Source organism: Ziziphus jujuba, chromosome 10, assembly GCF_031755915.1.
Source record: "Ziziphus jujuba cultivar Dongzao chromosome 10, ASM3175591v1".
Taxonomy (NCBI): domain Eukaryota; kingdom Viridiplantae; phylum Streptophyta; class Magnoliopsida; order Rosales; family Rhamnaceae; genus Ziziphus; species Ziziphus jujuba.
Genome location: NC_083388.1, coordinates 17,653,782 through 17,672,948, shown reverse-complemented (window position 1 = coordinate 17,672,948; position 19,167 = coordinate 17,653,782). Strand labels below are relative to the sequence as shown.

Below are 19,167 nucleotides of genomic sequence, written 5' to 3'. Positions count from 1 at the left end.
TAAATTATAGATTCACTCATCGATGTTAAAATCTCCTTTCCAATTTATTTATCAAAAAAAAGGAGCAAGGATGTATTGAATAATCAATTTCACCTCCTTCCAACATAATGATTCAAAACATAAAAAATTGATTACCAAAAAATAAAATAAAATAAAATAAAGGATTCAAAGCATAAAAAATGCTCATTTACAAGCCATGTAAATTTTTAGTTTATCTTTTAGTCACTAGACTCACTCCTTATTCATTAGTTTAATTATACTAAAATTATGTTATGAAAATATAACCAAAAAAAAAAACAAAAAAAACAATAGAGAGAAATACTTTTTTTTTGTTTTAAGGGAGAATATATATAGATCAAATTATTTAAAATATTTAAGGCATGTCAATTTAAATATCTTCAGTGATAAGGGTTTTGTCATTTTTTTTTTCTTCCAATAAATAAAAAATTAAAGAAGTATAAATTAAGCGGTATTAGATTTCTTTTATGTTTCAAGAAAAATTTGTCAATTAAACACTGACAACAATAGATATATATAAATTTAGTTTATTTTCTAATTCATCTTGTCCTAATCTTGATTAAAACAATAAGTGAGGGAAATTAAACTTTTCTTGAAACTAAACCAATAGAACTATAAATCAAAGTAATTTAATTGTTAATTTGTGATTTTATAATTATTAACGTTCAATAATTTTTTTACTTTTGCTTTGAAAGGACATTTCCAAAGATTTTATTATACTTTTTAAAAAACATAAAAAAGTATTTGAGTAAATTCCACAAAAGAGTATCGAGTAAATTCTTTAGCAAATAAATTGGATAAGTTCAAAGTTTTCAATATCATTATCTTAAATAGTTTCTTTTATTATTATTTTCTACTCATAGTGTTCTAGTGGTTTACTGGACTTCTAATCTTCAGTTATCTAAGCACTGATATTTACTCCCCCAAAAAAAAAAAAAAAAAAAATTTTGAAATTTAAGAACTTATATTCAATTGCAAGAGAGAGAATATATCAAACATTGCATTCTTCATTTTTATTTCTTACAAGAATATATACCATCATACAAGGAGGGGGGAAAAAATGGAGTAACAATGAGCACCCTTTATTGAAAATAAAGCAAGAAAAACCAATATAAACAAAATTATACTATTAACATAAAAAATTAATTAACATTATGTTTAGAAAAATACTAAAGTATAAAAAGGCACTCATTTTTTCTTTCTCTGGCCACAAATAAAGTTTGAGCCGGCACCGCCTAAAAATCTCATTGTTGAGATGCAACATTATCTGCATCCATGGGCTCAGCTTCGGTCTGACTCTATTTGGTCACCTTTTTTACCTGCAAAATGCCAATAAATGCCTTTGTTAGTGACTTCTTCTAGGAACCCTCCATTAGTGAGGAATAATCATGAAACAAACTTATTGCACATATTGATAGAAACCCGTAATATCAAACACTTTCAAATCAATTTTACAAGCAACTTTTCTATTTGATTCATTTTCCATCCAAATTTTTCGGACATGAGCATCCAAGTATGGTAAACAGAGCATTCGATCTACCACCATAACATATATTTTACTCCAAATCAAAATTAATTTATGCACCTTTCTTTTTCTTCCCACCACCTTTCTTCTTTGTCTTTATTCCAAGAGATAGCCAGGATTTGATCTCTGGATCATTATCAACAGTCTTTGTTGGTTGCACCTCCTGCAAAGGATGGGAAGTAATCCTGTCCGATCCATTTGGCATCAAGAGAACTGTAAATTTTATATGGGCAACCAAGTCACCTGCAAAACAAAAATTAAATTTCACTCAGAAAAGTCAACATATAAACAATATTTAGGTTCCTTAAGGCACCAGACATTTTTAATCCATTTTTTTTTTTTTTTTGTCATATACGATATCCCTATTACAGAGTGTAACATTATATGGACTTTTAAGAACAGTATATATATATACATGTACCATAGCAAGGATAATTTAAAATGGTATGAAGTTATAAATTAATAAAATACTACTATTATTGAACTACACTATTCAGAGAAGTTTTTGTCCTTCCAGTCAAAGAAAAAGAAGAAGTAGAAAGAACACCAGCAATACCAAACAAAGCCTATCTAACAACAATGTAGAGCCATATTCATTAAAAATAAAAATGGTATGAACGAACACAGACTTACCAGGTTTATCAAAAAGAACAGGATATGGCTGCAAAAGATCGTGGTTGACACATTCCACTAATCCTAGCCGAGCCTTCTTCTCTTCCAACGCCCTAGAAGGGAAGCAGACACATTGAAACTGTTATAAACAGCAAAACACTTAAAATAGCAATCACTTAAAAAAAGATATATATGTCATACAGATGATGAACCTTGCAGAGAATGGCATGATGGGAAATTTCTGACTAATTTCACTGAAGATGAACCTTGAAGTTTTCATCTTCAAGTGATAATTTTTGTCCACAGCTCTCTTATATATAGTTGTTTGCCGCTCATCCAACAGCTTAGGCTGCAGTCCAATATTGAAAAACCAACCATAATATTTTGTACAATTTGTATTACAAAATGATCTTATTATCATGCCAAATTACCTTGCCTTCACCGGTACTTGTAACTATATCAACTGCATACACTTCATTTTCCTCAAACTCTGTATCATCGACTCTGGTTTCGGGACTTGACACACTTAGCACAACTTTGTTTCCATCTATCACAAACTGCTTCAGCTGATGGCTTAGAACACCTTCAACAATCTTGCAGTCATAAGCAGCGGCAACCTTCTGAATAGCATCTGTCACTTCTTTGTTCTGTCACATCAACAAGTATGCATAAGAACATTATGTATAAGAACAGTTAACATTTAATATGACACAAAAAAGCAAAAAAAAGCAGCAATTCATATATTAAAGAACACTATCCACTTAATCCTTGGATGGTAAACAGTCTTAGGGGCATATAAAACAAAAAAATTTCAAGAAAATGGTCATGGCCAGAATAAGCACAAGACAGTACTCAAATGTTCAAAATGGACATAATTGCCGTATCCCAAGAAAGAATATAGAACACAGAACTGAAATACCTTCCTCCCAGGTCTCACAAGTCTCAAAGCAACTTCAGCAGCAGTGTTGGCCGCAGCAATAACATCTGCTGCTCTACCTGTCACTGGCCCTTCTTGGAGAACATGAGTATGCGCCACAACAGCAATAAAACCATCTATATGACACCCCATGTCGCTGCAACCAAAACCAACTAAACACCTTCATATTTCAAATTAAAAGTATTTTTTGCATTACCAACAAATGCATGTATGAAACAACAAAGATAAATAACAAAGAAGAAAGCACCAAAACATAACTTACATCTTTACTATATCACCTTCTTCTAACACAGTCTCATCACTGGCAAGCGGAGAGAAGTGACAAACTGTATTGTTTATAGAAATGCAAGTGGGAAAAGCCACGCCTCTCTCAATTTTCTTCTTAACATTTTTGTACATTTTCCCAGTTTGCCTAAACCAACTCACAAACAACAACTCCATCACTAACTAAAACGAAAAACGCACATCCAAAAACGAATTTCATGACACCAAAACCTTAATGCAGACATAAAAAAATAAAAATAATTACATACTCTCGGATAAAGTCGTCGCCTTTTTCACATATATCTACGACCTTAGCTTTCGGTTTGCATTCTGATATCACCAATCGCAACGCCTCTGCAAAATCATTTTTTATTTTTTATTTTTTTAAACCAGGAAAACGCATCAAACAATAAGAAGCAAAACACTAGAACAAAAAAACAAATGAAATGAAATCGAATTCAAGAACACTTTCCGATGTTTTCACGCAACAAAAAAAAATTAAAGAGAAAATTGGCAAGGACAGCTATAAACTAAACTGTTAACAATTTCGGCAGCACTCTTATACTTGGTGACAACTTCAGCTGAAGTAAGATCCAACTCCTTCTCTTCTCTCTCTTCGTCCGACATAGCTAACATAAAAGAAAAAAAAAAAAAAAAAAAAAAAAAAAGCCAAATTTAATTCCAACTGAATCTACAACGCTGGAAAGCAGAAATCAAGTTGCACAACCAGACAGTTCCGAGAAAATCAAAGATAGGAACCGAACCGGAAACAGGGATTTCGAGGGCCAAAACAGAGGAGAAATGAAGAAAGCGAAGCTAAGGGTTGAGCAAAGGGTTTAATGGATATGGAGTAGGAATTTTAACTATAATTTGAACTTTTTGCTTAATGGGAAAAAGGCTTAAATTTTATGTGTTTTATGGTGTTTTGGGGAGAGTATGATGAGCTAGGGAATGGAAATGCGATGTTGCTGCTGCCGTAACTTGGTACGATATGATGACGTCATAGAGGATCTAGGAGTAGGACCGACAGCCTGATCCTCTGTTTTTGTTTCTTTTGCTTTCCCACAGGTACAGCTCAAGGATTGGACCCCACTTCCACCATCACAATTTCACAAAAAGTACCTAGATTTCTATTTTTTTATTTATTAATTTTTGTGCTTTCCCGCATGTAAAAACGCAAATTAACAAGGTGTTTAAGGTATTTACAAAGCCAAAATATATATATATATATATATATTTATATGAAAGGCTCCAACTCTAAGTAATGTTTCAGAGCAAAATCTACATGTTACAAGATTTTGATCTGTAATTATTTTTTTTTAATATTCCGCTATCTAATATTAAAATTTAGAATTGAATCAAGTTAAAATTTTAAATATTTTTTTCCTCTTTCAAATTTTAATGCCAAGGTCAAAGTGCCTTTGCAAAGGAAAAAGAAAAAAAAAAGAGTGAGAGGGGAAAAACAACTATTACAGATAAAGGGCAAGATGGTGACTACAAAATTTTTATCACTAATTAAATGTATCATGACAGCCAAGAAGATGAAGCTACTGAAAAAATAAAAAAATAAACAAAAATAAAATGACCTATACATGTGGCCTACATGCCACAAAAACATCCACCAAGATCTCACTAAAACAGCACTTGGCTCGACTCAGACTACGACTGCCAAGTGAAAATTTGCTTCCGCGGCCCAAAAAATATTGGAAGGGGGGGAAAAAAATGGAAAAAAAATGAAAAAATGAACTGCGAAATAAGAGGCAAATAAACTCAACATAAGCCTTCAATAGGAAAAAAGAAAAAAAATTGAATTGTGATATTTCTAGCTCTCAACTATGTAGAAGAAGTTGCAACATATTTCTGAATGTGAATCTTCAAGAAGCCACCCAAAGATTAGTAGCCCATTGGTGGCAATCCATAAGGTGGCAATGGAGGCATCCCCATACCCCCCATCCCCATTCCACCCATTGGCATTGGCATTTGTGGTTGTGGAGCAAAACCTCCACCCATTCCCGGTGGGGGTGGCGCTGGCAAAGCAGGCAGCAACTGAGCATACATATTCTGCACATTGATAATACCAGATATTTCTTATAAACATTTAATTCCCACACAAATAAATAAAGGATTGAAACAACTTTGTTACTAAATATAAATGCTACTATACATTAACCTTTCTTAATTATTTATAGAAGAATAGGGCAACTTAAGAAAATGAATACAGGTCAACCATGTAACAGATTAAAGAATCTGATAATTGGGGAGACAAATAAAGAAGCCCAAACATCAGTTGGATTCATGCCAAGGTCTCACACCAAGTTGAATGACACTTAATATAAGAAACATATGAAAATTCAATTTGCTGTTTCTTCCACATGTTTTTTAAAAGAAAATCCAAGGACTGGAACTATAAAAAGCTTTCAGAAACCAGAATAGGTCTTGCAAAAATAATCAAAACTTCCTTAAGGCACTTAAAAGTGCAAGATCACTGAATTACAAAAACAAGGATAACACAAACAGCCATACCTGTTGAGCTACCAGCTCCTTCTCCTCTTTTTCTTTAGATTTCTGCTCATTTTGAGCTTCAATTTTGTCCTTGATAAGTTCATCCACCTTGCTAGTGTACTCACGCATAAACTGGAATATTTGAGAAACATAATAGAGATTGAACAAGCAACAAATGAAGGTAGTCAAATGAAAAGGCCAACAAATTATTTAAAGAGGGGAGGGGGGGAGGGGGAGGAGGAGAAGAGTCAAACCTGCAAGATATATGGAAAGGCAAAATCTATCATATGATTTATCCATGCAAGCTCAAGGGCAACGTCTGGCCGGATCAAATCATAACAAACAAAGAGACATGATGCAAAACACTCTTTCTTTCCCTGCATGCAAATTAATGAGACAAGTAAGGTCCAAAAACAAAAACTAATAAGACAAGAACATCAAATTTCTAAAATGAATACCAACTTCACTAATTGTATTGCATAATACATAACCAAAAAAAAAAGGGGAAAAAAAAAAAAAAATCAAAGCAAACAAATTTTACAGTAAACACTGTTCATCAAAACCCTTCCGCCATCCCCTCTTTGAGTTACAAAAAGAATCTAAAGAGAACAATTCTTCAAGAAAAACAAGTCAAGCAAAAAATCAGAGAAGAAAATATCTGCTGGGGATGTAAAAGGATATGCCTAGCATTAATACACACAGTTTCTGCTGTGAAGAGCTTAAATTATGACTTTATAACCAAAAAAATTATTTTTTTAAAAAAAAAAAATTAACCCCTCAATGGAAACTAGAATATTCTAGGATCCATGGGTTTTCTTTTACTTGGAAATACATCCTTTATCTTCTTTTTCTATTTTTTTCCCTTTTTTTTTTTTTTTCCCTTTTTTTTTGGGTTGTGGGGGGTAGAGTACAAGAAAATACGAACCTGCTCAATGAAGTAGACAAGCAATTCCTCGCAAAGCTCACGATCACCAGATTGGGAACATGTCTCCATGGCATCTTTGTAATGATTGTCTTTCTTTGACAATGCAATGGACTGCTTCCATCTTCCTGCTATCTTGTAAATATAAGCAGCAACACGCCGCATCTCAAGCAGCTCATGTTTCTCAATCTGCTCAAATGCCAGTAGCAATTGTCAGTGTTAGTCACGATGAAAGAACATCCCATGAGTCATGATCAAAGAAAGTTCAACTTACCCTTTGTGCAAGACCTATTTGATCAAAGTTATCATGATAATCAATTGATTCACGTAGTCTTTCATAGTCTTCCTCCTCTATGTATATTTCATTCAGAGCTTCATTTACAGCAGAAACATTGTTGCTCTGAACTGCAATCATGTATGGCTTCACAAGACGGATGTGACCAGCCTGAAACCCAACAATATTGAAACCGTAAACGAGATACCGTAGACAGAACAGTTTCAAAACCCCAATTAAAACATAAAAAGCAGAAGAAGAGATAGGCAAACCTTTCGCATTATATCCACCACTCGGGTATGGTCAACACGAAGAGCAAGTACATTAAGAAGATCATTGATAACTTCAGGATGTTCTTGCAAGTAGAAGTGGACAGCCTTGTAGTAGAGCTCAACACTAGCAACTTTGACAATCACATCTTTAAATTGCATATGTTCCCATGCTTCTGGTGAGTGATTCATAATTGTTGTTGCAGCGTTGTCAAATTCATCATATTGGATATACAAATAAACTAGTTCCTTCCAGTGCTGCTGTTCATCACATGCTCGTATAAGCTTTGGAATGTTAAGACGAGTTGAAAACAGTTTAATGTGCTCCATAAGCTTCTCGTGACGGTATCTGGCATATAGAACTCCCAACTCAGTAAAAATTCCCATATGCGCACGCTCCAACCCCAATCCACTCTCCATAAGAGAAATGAGCTCACTGAAGCATCCCCTATTTTGATAATACTCACTGACCTCTTCCAAATCATCCACCTATAACAATAAATACAGAAACTTAAGCGGTACTAGAACAACAACAAAATCTGTATAACAGGGAAACTGTAACAGATTTCCTCTATTTACTCAACAGATCAAAACAAGGTCATGAAGAATTTGCACCTCAAGGGCAAAGAATCACATAAAAAAACTGTAATGATGGCATGTAAATTTTCTGTGCCAGGAAAAAATTTACAGTAAACAAAAATGATACCTGGATAATGATGTTGAGACCACAGATCTGAGCCAAGCGGAATTCCTCAGCATCAACACAAGCAAAACAAACCTCCTTCCATGTTTTTGAGCTGTTGGCTTTCCGAGCAGCATCAACAGCACCTTGGAACTGCTTTAGCTTGACAAGCGTAACTGCCAGTTTAGCCCAGTTAGAGATAAATGCATATATAATCTTGGCTGCTTCATAAAGGGCCTCATCATAAAGACGATCTCCAACATTTTGGAGATTAGCAACATTTGGCATAAGAATGAACTCTTCAATGTCACCCAGCCGATCAATCTTAGCATAAGCATAAATGAGTTCACTGTCAACCTTGGGCTCCTTCACTTTCTGCCTGACCATCAGTAAGTACCTCACCAAGTCATGGTACACCTCTGCATCCTCAGCAGCACGTATAACATCCAAAAACTGGGTTGCATCATCTGCACGGATGAATGACTCAATGGCATCACTCACTAGACCCTCTCGCAGTTGGGCCTTTGCTACTTGGCTCCAAACAGCATCTTCTTCAACTCGGAACGCAAATTCTACAGCTCGATCTATGCTTCTAATGTTATCCAACAGAACATTTACAGCCTGAACATTCAAATTGAACTTCTTGAAGATGGCAAATGCTTCTTCATACAATTGTGCTTCCACGGCCACCTCTCCAACTGCAGGTCCATCAAAGTTGTCTAACCTATTGATGTAATCCATAACTCTGGATGAGTCCGCCTTGATGGCAGTCAGAATTAGCAAATTCTGAAGATTGAAATTCCCACTAAAAGCAGAGTTTTGTAGAACAATCTTTTCAAGAAGCTCAATCAACTCATGTGGAAGGTCAGCAGTCATAAAGGCTTTGACAGCCGCTGAAACTTGCTCAGGACTCTTGCTTTCAGGCAAAGCAGTAGATACAACTTGATCAATTAACTGCCTTCTATACTCATTTTCAGGCTTAAGAACTTTGTCCCAAAGTTCCTCATCCATTCTTTCCACTACATATCTGATATAAAAACATAATGAATATAGAATCAGAAGACTAAATTCTAGCAATTTGAAGAAGAATGAAATATAAACAAAAAAAATGATATACAAACCTGGCCTGCAGTTTGAACAAGGAGTTTTTATTTGTAACGTTTATGAGTTCATCATCGCATTGCCCTCTACGGTAAGCAACAACAGCAAGGGTGGGATCCCGTTTCTCACAATATTTACCCACAACACGAGAATCATAATATGGGTTGGTAGTGAGAAAATGCTCTGGATTGTTGTTGCTGTCAATGATGATTTTACCCAGAGCATTATGAACATGTACATCTTGGCTTCCTTCACTCACAAGATGCTCTAAGAACTGAGTGAGTAAGCGGAGTCGATTCCTGCAAACGGAAAGCAGAATAAGAACAAGAAAGAAATGAGACACAACAGAAAACAAACAAAACATAAGGACATCTGACCTCTTCTCACATTCGTCCACCAGTGGTTCAACTGGAAGGAGAGAACGAACTGATAATATAAGACCTTTAATGAAATCCTCAGGGCATTCATCATCTAAGAGCTGGCCAACAACTAGCGGAGCATTTGCTGGATTAACCTGTTAAACAAAAGAAGAACACAATGGTTAATATTCCATTTTACCTTATTGTTGACACTTGACAGCATCATAACGGGAAAAAGCAGAAAAAATGGGATGGGGATGGTGGGGGATAAGTCAATCGCCAATTGCGGAATATGAAACAACTCGTCATTTGTGTATATACCTTTTGAACATAACCTTCAATGTAACGAAGCATGTTGTTTGTATATAGGTAATGAGTGAGATCTGGAACAAAACCAAAACGATCGCAAACATTAATCAGAGGACGAGCATCTGGAAGCTTGGCTTCCATTAAAAAGTTTTTCGCCTTTTCAGCATCATAAAAGTTCGATTCCCGAGTCACACGTTCCACCTCCTTAATTTGTCCAGTTTTAGCAGCTGCCTCAATGTACTTGAAGTGGATATCAGGATCCTCACTAAGAGAAAGAAACAATAAATAAATAAATAAAACAAATTTGCAAAGATATGCATATAGTTTAACATCATTTTACTTTTCTAGGACACATAAAAGAGGGGTACCTGGAACTCAAATATGATCCGAGGAAAAAGTATAATCCTTCATAAGACTTAAACTGCTCAAATAATTTTATACATGCTTCTATACCCAACTGATCTGCATATTCTTTGACAGTCTGCAGAAAATAAATTCATGAAACCGGCACTCTTTTAAAATCTGACCGGAGACCAACATCTGATCAAAGAAACCACATCCTTACCTGCACAATAATCTGGAGATTGCCCCTCAGATTGACCAACAGAAGATCTTTCATGCACTCAAGTGCCCATTCTCTGGAAAGGGTTCCAAAGAACTCAACAAGAGCCTAAAATGCACCTCAAAGTTAGAAAATATGTTGCATTCGCATAGTTTGAGGCTATATAAAAAGCATATTAGCACCAAACCTGTGGCTCAATTGCATGTGTATTCACAATGACACGTTTGATATCCGGCAACTCAGTGTAGTGCTGCAAAATAACCAGATCATTTAGTCCCTAGTCCAGAAAACAATTAATTATCCATAAAAGAATTTAACATGAACTGGAAGAAGCTATCATACCTGTAAGGCACGTAGATACAAACCACCTTTTTCACAAAGTTGAGCAACACGTGGGCGGTCATAGTGACTGAACATGCCATTGGCTAATATAGCATCCGCAACATTTGGAAAAGTTACAAGATTAATTTCCAAAACCTGAAGTAGATCAGGAAGTTCACATTTTAGTAAATTGAAAAAAAATATATACATATATATATATATATGCACATATGAATTTCGCTTCCCACACTTTGTTCACAGATAAACAGGAGGGGGAAAAAAAAAAATTGTGAGGAAAATTGGTGAAATTTATTGGGCTTCACTTCTGATAGTTCTTGCACAACTCTCACCCCTCAAAGCTTTAATTCTTTTTTCCATCTCTTTATCTCTCTTTCTCACATATAGATTTCACTCTAACTCAAATACTTTCACTCTCTCATAGATTCAGACTAATTAATCAGATCTATGAAACCAACAAAACCAAATCTTTCTTTCTATGACTCCCATTTTCTATCTTGTCTTCTCTCTTTTTCTTTCATAAGCACTTCCCATCCTCAGAAGCAGTGTCCATCATCAGAAGAGAGCTGTTGAGGAACTCAAAGTTATCCAATGAGGTAAGTATGTGGGCGGCTCGATTTGAAGAAAATCTTTGGCGTGAAGATTTTTGCTTTTGTATGACAGGCGCAACCAACTACCTAATGGAAGGAGTTCTGAAATACTTGGTTGCACTCTCAGTGTCAAAGCTTTAATTCTTTTTTGCATCAAGTAAACTTGATTTTTTTTTTTTTACATAAAAATCCAAATAATATTGGTCGACAAAACAATATTAAAATTCACTAAAAAAGAAAATTTTCAAATAACCAAATAAAAAAGATTTGTTTTCTTTATGAATCCATTTTCTTTTTCCTCTTGCATTTTCTTAACAATTAAACAAAACTTAGAAAGTTCGGATGAGAAAAAGAAGAAAGGAAGGACCAACCTTTGTCTGAAGAAACCCATGCTCAGGTAGATTTGGCTTTAGCACATCCAACAGAAAGGCTGTTGCTTCGCGGATCAAGTTCCTCTGAGAATAAAAAGAAAAATACAAGAAAATGAATAAAAAATTTAAAGTGCCAGTTATTTATTTTCAAAGCACAATTAGCTGCGCTAAGCTTTTAGTCCAAGAAGAAACTTCAACATATTAAATTTGAACAATAGAGGTCAGAAAATGCATCTAGATTGAAAGTCACAAGCCCAAAATAGTTTAGTACTACAAATTATAATGAAGACTATGTGAACCAAGATGAAACAACAACTAGACGTAAATACTCAAACCAAACCTGAAGGAATAGATCTGTAATTGTATTGTAATCAATAGGGCAACCTCCCTCCATTTGAGACATCATTAGAGCAAAATTAACAGCCCCCTGCAATCATGATAGTTTGTGACTGATTATATAGCAGAAATGTCAGCTCTCAAGTGTCCAAAGACTACAATGTAGACACCAACTTAGTTACAAAATTCTAGCAAGGTTATAAAACGCTGCCTCAAATTTCTAGATTAGAACATCGCACATACCTGAGGATCTGTCCGCAAAATTGTTTGCAGAAGGAACAAGTAATCAGGTGAATATCCAACCTGCAAGAGTGGAAAAAAATGACCATGACGAACTTCCACCAAGAGAAAATATTAACACTAGTAGAGTAATAGATATAACATAATTGTGTTTAGAGAGAATTGTCATCGGTGAAAACAAAGAATTTGACAAATATCTATTAAAGTGATTGTTGCAGTTCAGAAAAAGGCATATGTAAGTAACCTGCTTTGAGTATATTAAAATCTTGTCAAATTCCCTCCTTTCAGCGAATGCTGCAACAACTTTTGGAGTTGCCCTCGCTTTAATATATATTTTTAGAGCAAGGTCATTATCCACTGTCTGCATTAAGAACAAGTATAAATAATGTCAGAATGAAAATATTATTATTATTATTTTATTATAATGGTAAATATAGAAACAATAAAAATATTAATCTCAGCACAACAAATATTAATCTTCTTTCTTTATGGTCATCAAGTTGAAAGATCTTACTCTAATCCAAAGAGTGTTCTCTTTTTTCCTAGGAAACAGATTATAATCTAATACAGATTTTGGTTTCATATAATCAATTAGTAGTATATCCCAACATATAGGGGCTCAAAAGCTCAAAATATCCTTGCTTTGGGATTTCCCAAGGTTGAAATAGTTTATCATGTATTTGATGAAAAATTGGGGTCTTCCTGAAAGTTTGGGGATTTTTATTTTTTTACCCAAATAGCACAAGATTTGTTTTTCTTCTCACACCATAAGAGATTATCCAAATACGTAAATAAATATATACTCACAACTGACAGTTCTTTATTATACAATGCACAATTCCTCAACCTATCATTTCAGAGTTTAACCCACGTTAACATCATGTTCTAGTAACGCCTCTACAAGGTCCTATGGATATTTCATATTGAACTGGATATTTTTATCCTCAGTGCATAATTTGAAATTTGAACAGTGGCAATACCAATAAAAATGGGGTTAAGGAATAAATTAACTTTGAAAGATAAAGGAGGAACAAACAATGAATCAAAATTTGTCAATTTAACTTTCATATCATACTTTCATATCATACCTTCACAAGATCTCCAAGCTCCTCACTACATTCTAGCTTGTCCTCTGCCAACCAATTTTCCAAAAGATTTTTCTTGTTTTGATTTACGACTAGACGTGATAATTCCAATGATTCATATGCATTTAATTTTCCCCTAGTTAACAAAGTTCCAAAGTATTGTAATAGTGGTGGGGTTTGCCCAGCTTGCACGGGGACACTCTGAAACAATGAAAAACATAAGCAAGTTATAACCCCTCCTAATGTTAACGTGGTCTTGCAGACAAAGACCCTGTTCCAAATATCATGAATAGGTCAACCAAAAATATAGGAATATGAAAAATTGAGAATAAGAATTATATATGAATCAGCATATAAAACTTAAACATTATACCAGAAATTTAGCAACTGTATCAGGTGTACGAAGTACTCCTTGTGGAGACTCTGCAGCAAGCTCTGCAGCCTCCCTATACTTTGTCTGAGCAAACAATTCTTGGAAACGTTGGACAACCTGAGCATAAAAACAAAACAAAAAAAGAAAAAATTCATTTTCAAGATCCAGTCAATGATCACTGAGTGCAAAAATTACAGGTCATTAGGGGAGAAAAGCTTTTAACAATTTCCAGCTCATGTCTACAAAATAAGAATAGAAGCATCACTAACCTTCATATCCACCCCAATAAAATACTTAAGGAGGTCCAGAAAGGAATATTGTGAAATTAATAATTTCAATGACAGATTAGTTAAATATCTCACATTTGTGATCATTATACTTAAGAAGTCATTACATACATATTTAATCACTAATTCTTAGAAATTGAATTCGATTCTTGGATGTGTACAATCATGCAAACAATAAGTAGTCCATTTCTACTGATAAAGAAAAGATATTAACAATCTATTCTCCTTTTACAAGTCAACGAAAGTGAGCCAGTTAAGGAAATGCTAAATATTAACAGATAGTAACACCTTTCCAAAAGTGATAATCAGCACATTTAAAAAAAAAAAAAAAAAGGGAAAATCAAAATCAACCACATATATACCAGTTCTTCTGCACCAGGAAGGTTTCCTCTCTTGGCAAGATTAACAGCAAGTTCAAGATTGTTTAACTGCAGAAACACCAAATATGTATTTTAAAAAAGATAGAATTTTGCTCCAGCAGCCAGATATATGGAAAGTTTAAAAAGCATACCTGACCACTAACAAAAGATACAATTGTATTTTCATTAACAGTAGCAAGCAACACCTGGCCTCGCCGATTGATGGCATAAAATCCCCCAACAGAAGAAGCTTCGGCTGTCAAAAATATAGGATCTGGACTGATTCGGTTCCTATAAACTGCAGATGCCGTCTCTAGGTCGTAAACAAATAGAAGTCCAAGCTTTGTAATCACATATATCAAACCATACTTTTGTGATATCTGCCCTCCCACCGAAAAAAAAAACAAAAAAAATAAAATAAAATAATTGCAGCATATTAATTAGTAGTAGAAAAATCTGGGTCAAAAGAACTAGTAATAAGCAATAAGATACCTGCATTGAAACAGGAAAATCATCAGCAAAATCTGGAGGAAAAAATAAATCTGCTTGCTTCTTAGTAAATGCATGTCTTCCTGAAAACCATGTCAAACGAAAGTAATTATTCCTTAAAGCTTAATATGGTATACAACTGGGAATAAGACCTTAGAATTTTGAATCATTTAAAAAGAAAAAACCCAACATTTTTAAAACACCTAGCTTGTAATTCCAAGTAGCATGGGAAAGATGATTGTGACTACCGCATGACAAACAGAAAATAACTAAGGATAAGTTTTATATATGTGGTTATGCTGACGCATGCTTATAGATGTAGATGGAGATGCCATAGAAGAAACACCTGGCTGTGCACCAAGTTCAATCACATGCATCTTTGATGTAACTTGTCCAGCATTAATGGACTTTGAGGCAAAAGAAATAAGCAGTGAAGGTTGCTCATTCCCAGGAACCTGTATTAGTGAATAATTTAGTAGCGGCAGTGAAAGAAACACCAACATAAACAACACATTTTCCAGATGCCAGGATAGATAAACAAAATAAGGGCAAAATCACACTTTAAATGTAGCAAATGAGGCAGCATGTGCTTCAAGAGCCTGACTACGTTGCTGTTCCACAGAGAAAAGCTGCATATTTCCTTTAACCAGTTGTGGCCTCTGCAACCAAAATTTGGCATAAGTGGAACGGAATTGTTAAAATGTTCATCGGATCTTGTTAATCTTCATTTAATCCGTTTCACAAAGGTTAATACAATATTCCATGCGTCCAGACACAAACAACCAAAAAAAAAAAAAAAAAAAAAAAAGAGTAAAAAGATAAAGACTTCCACATCATTTTGGATAATATATTCCTTTGGTTCTGACACACAAAGTGACAAGTTAGGTCCACTTCTTTCATAAGTATACATCAAAAGTAGAATACATCTCTCATCATAAACAAAGTAGATTACAACAGATGTGTTGTAAATCACAAAGAAGCAAATAATCCTAGTATTACAAGAAATTCATATAATGAGTATACATATACATAACAGAAAAATCATATCTGTATTGCAATAATAGAATTAGCAGTCTTATTCATATAGCTTGCAAAGAAGAATAAAGACCAAAGTTTACTGCATATCCACATTTTTCTACCAACTTTACAATAATCATAACAAAGAGATATAAAGTTTGAATTATCCATCTATTGAATACATATAGACTTAACAACACTGATAGAGGTGCCACTTTGCACACTCTACCAGCACCGAGAACACATCAACATGACCGCAATAAAATTGAGGACAAAAAAATGCAAATAATAATTGAGCCACTTACCTCTGCTGAACCAGGAGCAATTCCTATTAAAATCAACCACTTTTCAGTTGGATCACAACGATAGTTTATTATTTGATTGTTTGACAGATTAGCTGTCCGCTCAAACACCTTTACAGGCGCAGAATCACCTGACAAAATAAAATAGAGAATATTAAGTGAACATTATAAAAAATGATAAGGAAAGATATGCTATTCAAATAAAAAACAAAGAACGATAAGGAAATATATGCTATTCAAATAAAAAGCAAACTCCAGAAGTAATAAATGCAGCGCCTACCTTCCATGCACCAATGATATACTGAGGTCTGGGTCACCAGGCCCAACATGTTTGAAGTGATCCACTTCCAGAAGACAATCTAAAAAGTAACAAAAGTATTTACCATATCACAGAAATATCAAATTGCAATGCAACTGTAAAGGCATTCTGTTCAATGTTTTAATGCTCTTCAAAGGAATAAAACCCTCACCTGCTCAGTCATCTGATGTGATTTGATCTTTGTTTTCAATTCAATGTTGAATATTTGTAAATGATCCTGAGTAGTTCCCGGAACATGAGCTACATATAAATGCGGTCATTAATCAGCACAATGATAGCCAATAAACAGAGTTAAAGCATAATCTTACCATGATGCAATGCAAATAACTGCAGTACTATATCATAATACAAACTTCCAATCTTGTTTTGAGCACGCCAATTGCTTTTATGAAATAATGTTGAAATATATCCAATATCTGTGTTCTAATAAATCTCCAAGGGCACATGTACACATAGACCATTAGATACCCTCCAACAGTACAAACCAGGAAACAAAACAAAATATAAAATAACACAAGAAAAAAATTGCCAAAAAAAAACAAAAAAAACAAAAAAAAAATCGAAAGGCATACCATAGTAGCATTATTGTAGCATGAAAAAAACACCAGTAGACTAAATTAACACTTCCATATTATAAATTCCTACAATGGTAACCATGATCATAACATGCTAAGACATTTGAGCTTAAATAATTAATTTTTAAAACAAATTTTCTCTACAAAATCAAAGACCATATGGCAATTTGTACATTACAATGTAAAAGTTGAAAAACATCAATATGGCATGTTAATATTTTAATCATGCATGAATTCCGTCGTTAAAAACATAGCATTGACGGTATCCCATGACGATGACATTTCCGATGCAATAAGATTCTGCCATCACATACCAACCAAGAATGAAGGTGGGAAAATGAAAAATTGAAATTCCTACCTTTGAGAGCGAGAATTCTGGTATTGGGATGCATTAACGCGGAATCAGCGGTAATTGGACGTCTCAAAGGCTGCATAGGCATATTCATATCAATTATAACACAACTATTCTGCGGCGACGTTTCCCTAACGCAAATGTACTTCTCCGATTCCATTGTCACATGCGTAAATGTGATGAATTGGGGATTAATCCCAATACTTGGCAACTGCAACCACAAAACACCAAACAAAAATCCACGAAACACTATTAAATATGCAAACTCAGTCCAAAACCAAAATCATAATCTTGAACAATTGCAATATCCAATTTAATTCTCATATGGATCAGCGCGTAACATTGTCCAATTCTAGTCGCAGTAAGGATCTGGCAGATCCAATGAGGTATTGAATTAGGCAACAAAATTCGCAGAAATTTGAAAATAAATAAATAAATAAGAATGCATGCATGCAATTATGTATGTAAGTATGATACCGTTAGGATCTCTCTCATGGCAATGGGGGCATTTGAAGCGGCCATTGTAGCTGGATTGGGGCTTTGTTCAGAAACCGATAGGCGGAGAAGATATCAGCACCACAAAGATTGTAGTTTTTTGAGAGAGAGAGAGAGAGAGAGAGAGAGAGAAGCCTCTGCAGATCTAGAAGGCAGAGATTGGTGGTGGAATATTTGTTGTTAATGAGCTTTTCACGCAATTTGTGAATCAACCGCTTCCTGGGTTGTACGTTAAGGAAAAGAAAGACTGATGGTGATCGATTCAATGGTGAGAGAGGTTGGGGGTAGTGTGTACAATTTAGAACTGCAGGTAAGATGGCGCATTTCTCCAACTAAAATTACATTATTGCCTACTTCTCTCTCTCATTTTCTCAGTTGCATGGACACTTGGTCATTGCCACCGTGCTTAGCTCCCTTTGCGTTTTTGAACTTATATATTTACATTTATAATAATATTATTTTATTAATTTTTTATCTTTTTATTTTTAAATAAAAATAACGACTGCAAAAACTCAGTTTGGTGGAGAAATTAAAATTGGCCTCTATCATTCCAAGTGTCCCCTTGGTTATCTTTGAACTTTTTCTATCAACGTGTAACTTTTCTAATAAAATTTTTGCCCCCCCCCAAAAAAAAAAAAAAAAAAAAAAAAAAAAAAAAAAAACAAATGTATATAATATATACTAAGACGTAATTTGTAAATCATTAGTCATTTTCAATTCATGTTTGTAACAGTCCATATTGGGTTGGTTTTTAATGTTTTGTGGGGTCTTAGACCCAGAATGATTTTCTTATGCAAAATTTTTTGACTAATTATAAAACTACTTCTTTGACTTGTATCTTCAGCTTGATTATTGAATCATTAATATTTAAAACTTTCCCAAGAATGTTTATGCTCCGGAAATTAAATGCTGCTAGTTACTGCCTTTCAGTTAAGACGCAACTTTCTAAATAAACAAACCAAACCAAAGGAAGCCACTAATTTCAAACTCCAATTATTTGTTTTTATTAAATATAAATTTATGTGATATAAATACTCAAGAAATATTTGATTAGGTTGATTTGGTAATAAATATTGCATTAAGGTCTCTAATTTCAACCATCAAATTGGATGAGTTTGTAATTCTCTTTCTTAATGAAATCATTCTTTTGATTAAAAAAAAAAAAAAGTTGGATGAGTTTGTTTAACTGGGATGGATTTAATTTTTAAAATTAAATTATATAGTTGATTTCATAAGATTTTAATATAATATTATCATGATGACGTAATAAAATATATCATTTTCTTTCTAGGATCAAAATAT

General features: G+C 34.1%; 2 protein-coding genes across 2 annotated transcripts; both read right to left on the bottom strand.

Annotated features, from left to right (window-relative positions):
* Positions 1-1,005: 1,005 nt before the first annotated feature.
* On the bottom strand, positions 1,006-4,345 carry LOC107411488 (ERBB-3 BINDING PROTEIN 1). Its single transcript, XM_048468340.2, has 10 exons — positions 4,121-4,345; positions 3,893-3,985; positions 3,626-3,710; positions 3,355-3,504; positions 3,075-3,228; positions 2,587-2,802; positions 2,368-2,504; positions 2,177-2,268; positions 1,604-1,786; positions 1,006-1,337 (listed from the first exon to the last, which is right to left on the bottom strand). Exons 2-10 carry the CDS (start codon positions 3,981-3,983, stop codon positions 1,300-1,302), a joined length of 1,146 nt encoding a protein of 381 aa, XP_048324297.2. The 5' UTR covers positions 3,984-3,985; positions 4,121-4,345; the 3' UTR covers positions 1,006-1,299.
* Positions 4,346-4,847: 502 nt separating this feature from the next.
* LOC107411510 (clathrin heavy chain 1) lies at positions 4,848-18,270 on the bottom strand. Its single transcript, XM_016019108.4, has 30 exons — positions 17,848-18,270; positions 17,377-17,581; positions 16,595-16,683; positions 16,405-16,483; positions 16,128-16,255; positions 15,366-15,464; positions 15,152-15,260; positions 14,809-14,888; positions 14,469-14,696; positions 14,320-14,385; positions 13,671-13,787; positions 13,301-13,498; positions 12,457-12,573; positions 12,216-12,275; positions 11,977-12,063; positions 11,637-11,720; positions 10,679-10,813; positions 10,524-10,586; positions 10,340-10,444; positions 10,143-10,255; positions 9,787-10,039; positions 9,484-9,620; positions 9,127-9,405; positions 8,030-9,032; positions 7,327-7,812; positions 7,055-7,225; positions 6,784-6,969; positions 6,113-6,235; positions 5,880-5,990; positions 4,848-5,417 (listed from the first exon to the last, which is right to left on the bottom strand). The coding sequence occupies exons 1-30, from the start codon at positions 17,890-17,892 to the stop codon at positions 5,250-5,252; spliced, it is 5,124 nt and encodes a 1,707-aa protein (XP_015874594.3). The 5' UTR covers positions 17,893-18,270; the 3' UTR covers positions 4,848-5,249.
* Between the last annotated feature and the right edge of the window lie 897 nt (positions 18,271-19,167).

What these genes read in the sequence shown, in the direction of transcription:
- LOC107411488 (XM_048468340.2), bottom strand. Translation starts at nt 3,983, where the DNA reads ATGTCGGACGAAGAGAGAGAAGAGAAGGAGTTGGATCTTACTTCAGCT. An exon ending in TGCTGCCGAAATTGTTAACA is followed by an intron (nt 3,711 to 3,892) that starts GTTTAGTTTATA and finishes ATGATTTTGCAG; the next exon opens with AGGCGTTGCGATTGGTGATA. An exon ending in TGGTGGGAAGAAAAAGAAAG is followed by an intron (nt 1,338 to 1,603) that starts GTGCATAAATTA and finishes GGCATTTTGCAG; the next exon opens with GTAAAAAAGGTGACCAAATA.
- LOC107411510 (XM_016019108.4), bottom strand. Translation starts at nt 17,892, where the DNA reads ATGGCCGCTTCAAATGCCCCCATTGCCATGAGAGAGATCCTAACG. An exon ending in CAGAATTCTCGCTCTCAAAG is followed by an intron (nt 16,684 to 17,376) that starts GTAGGAATTTCA and finishes ATTTATATGTAG; the next exon opens with CTCATGTTCCGGGAACTACT. An exon ending in AGCTTGGAGATCTTGTGAAG is followed by an intron (nt 12,574 to 13,300) that starts GTATGATATGAA and finishes TTCTTAATGCAG; the next exon opens with ACAGTGGATAATGACCTTGC.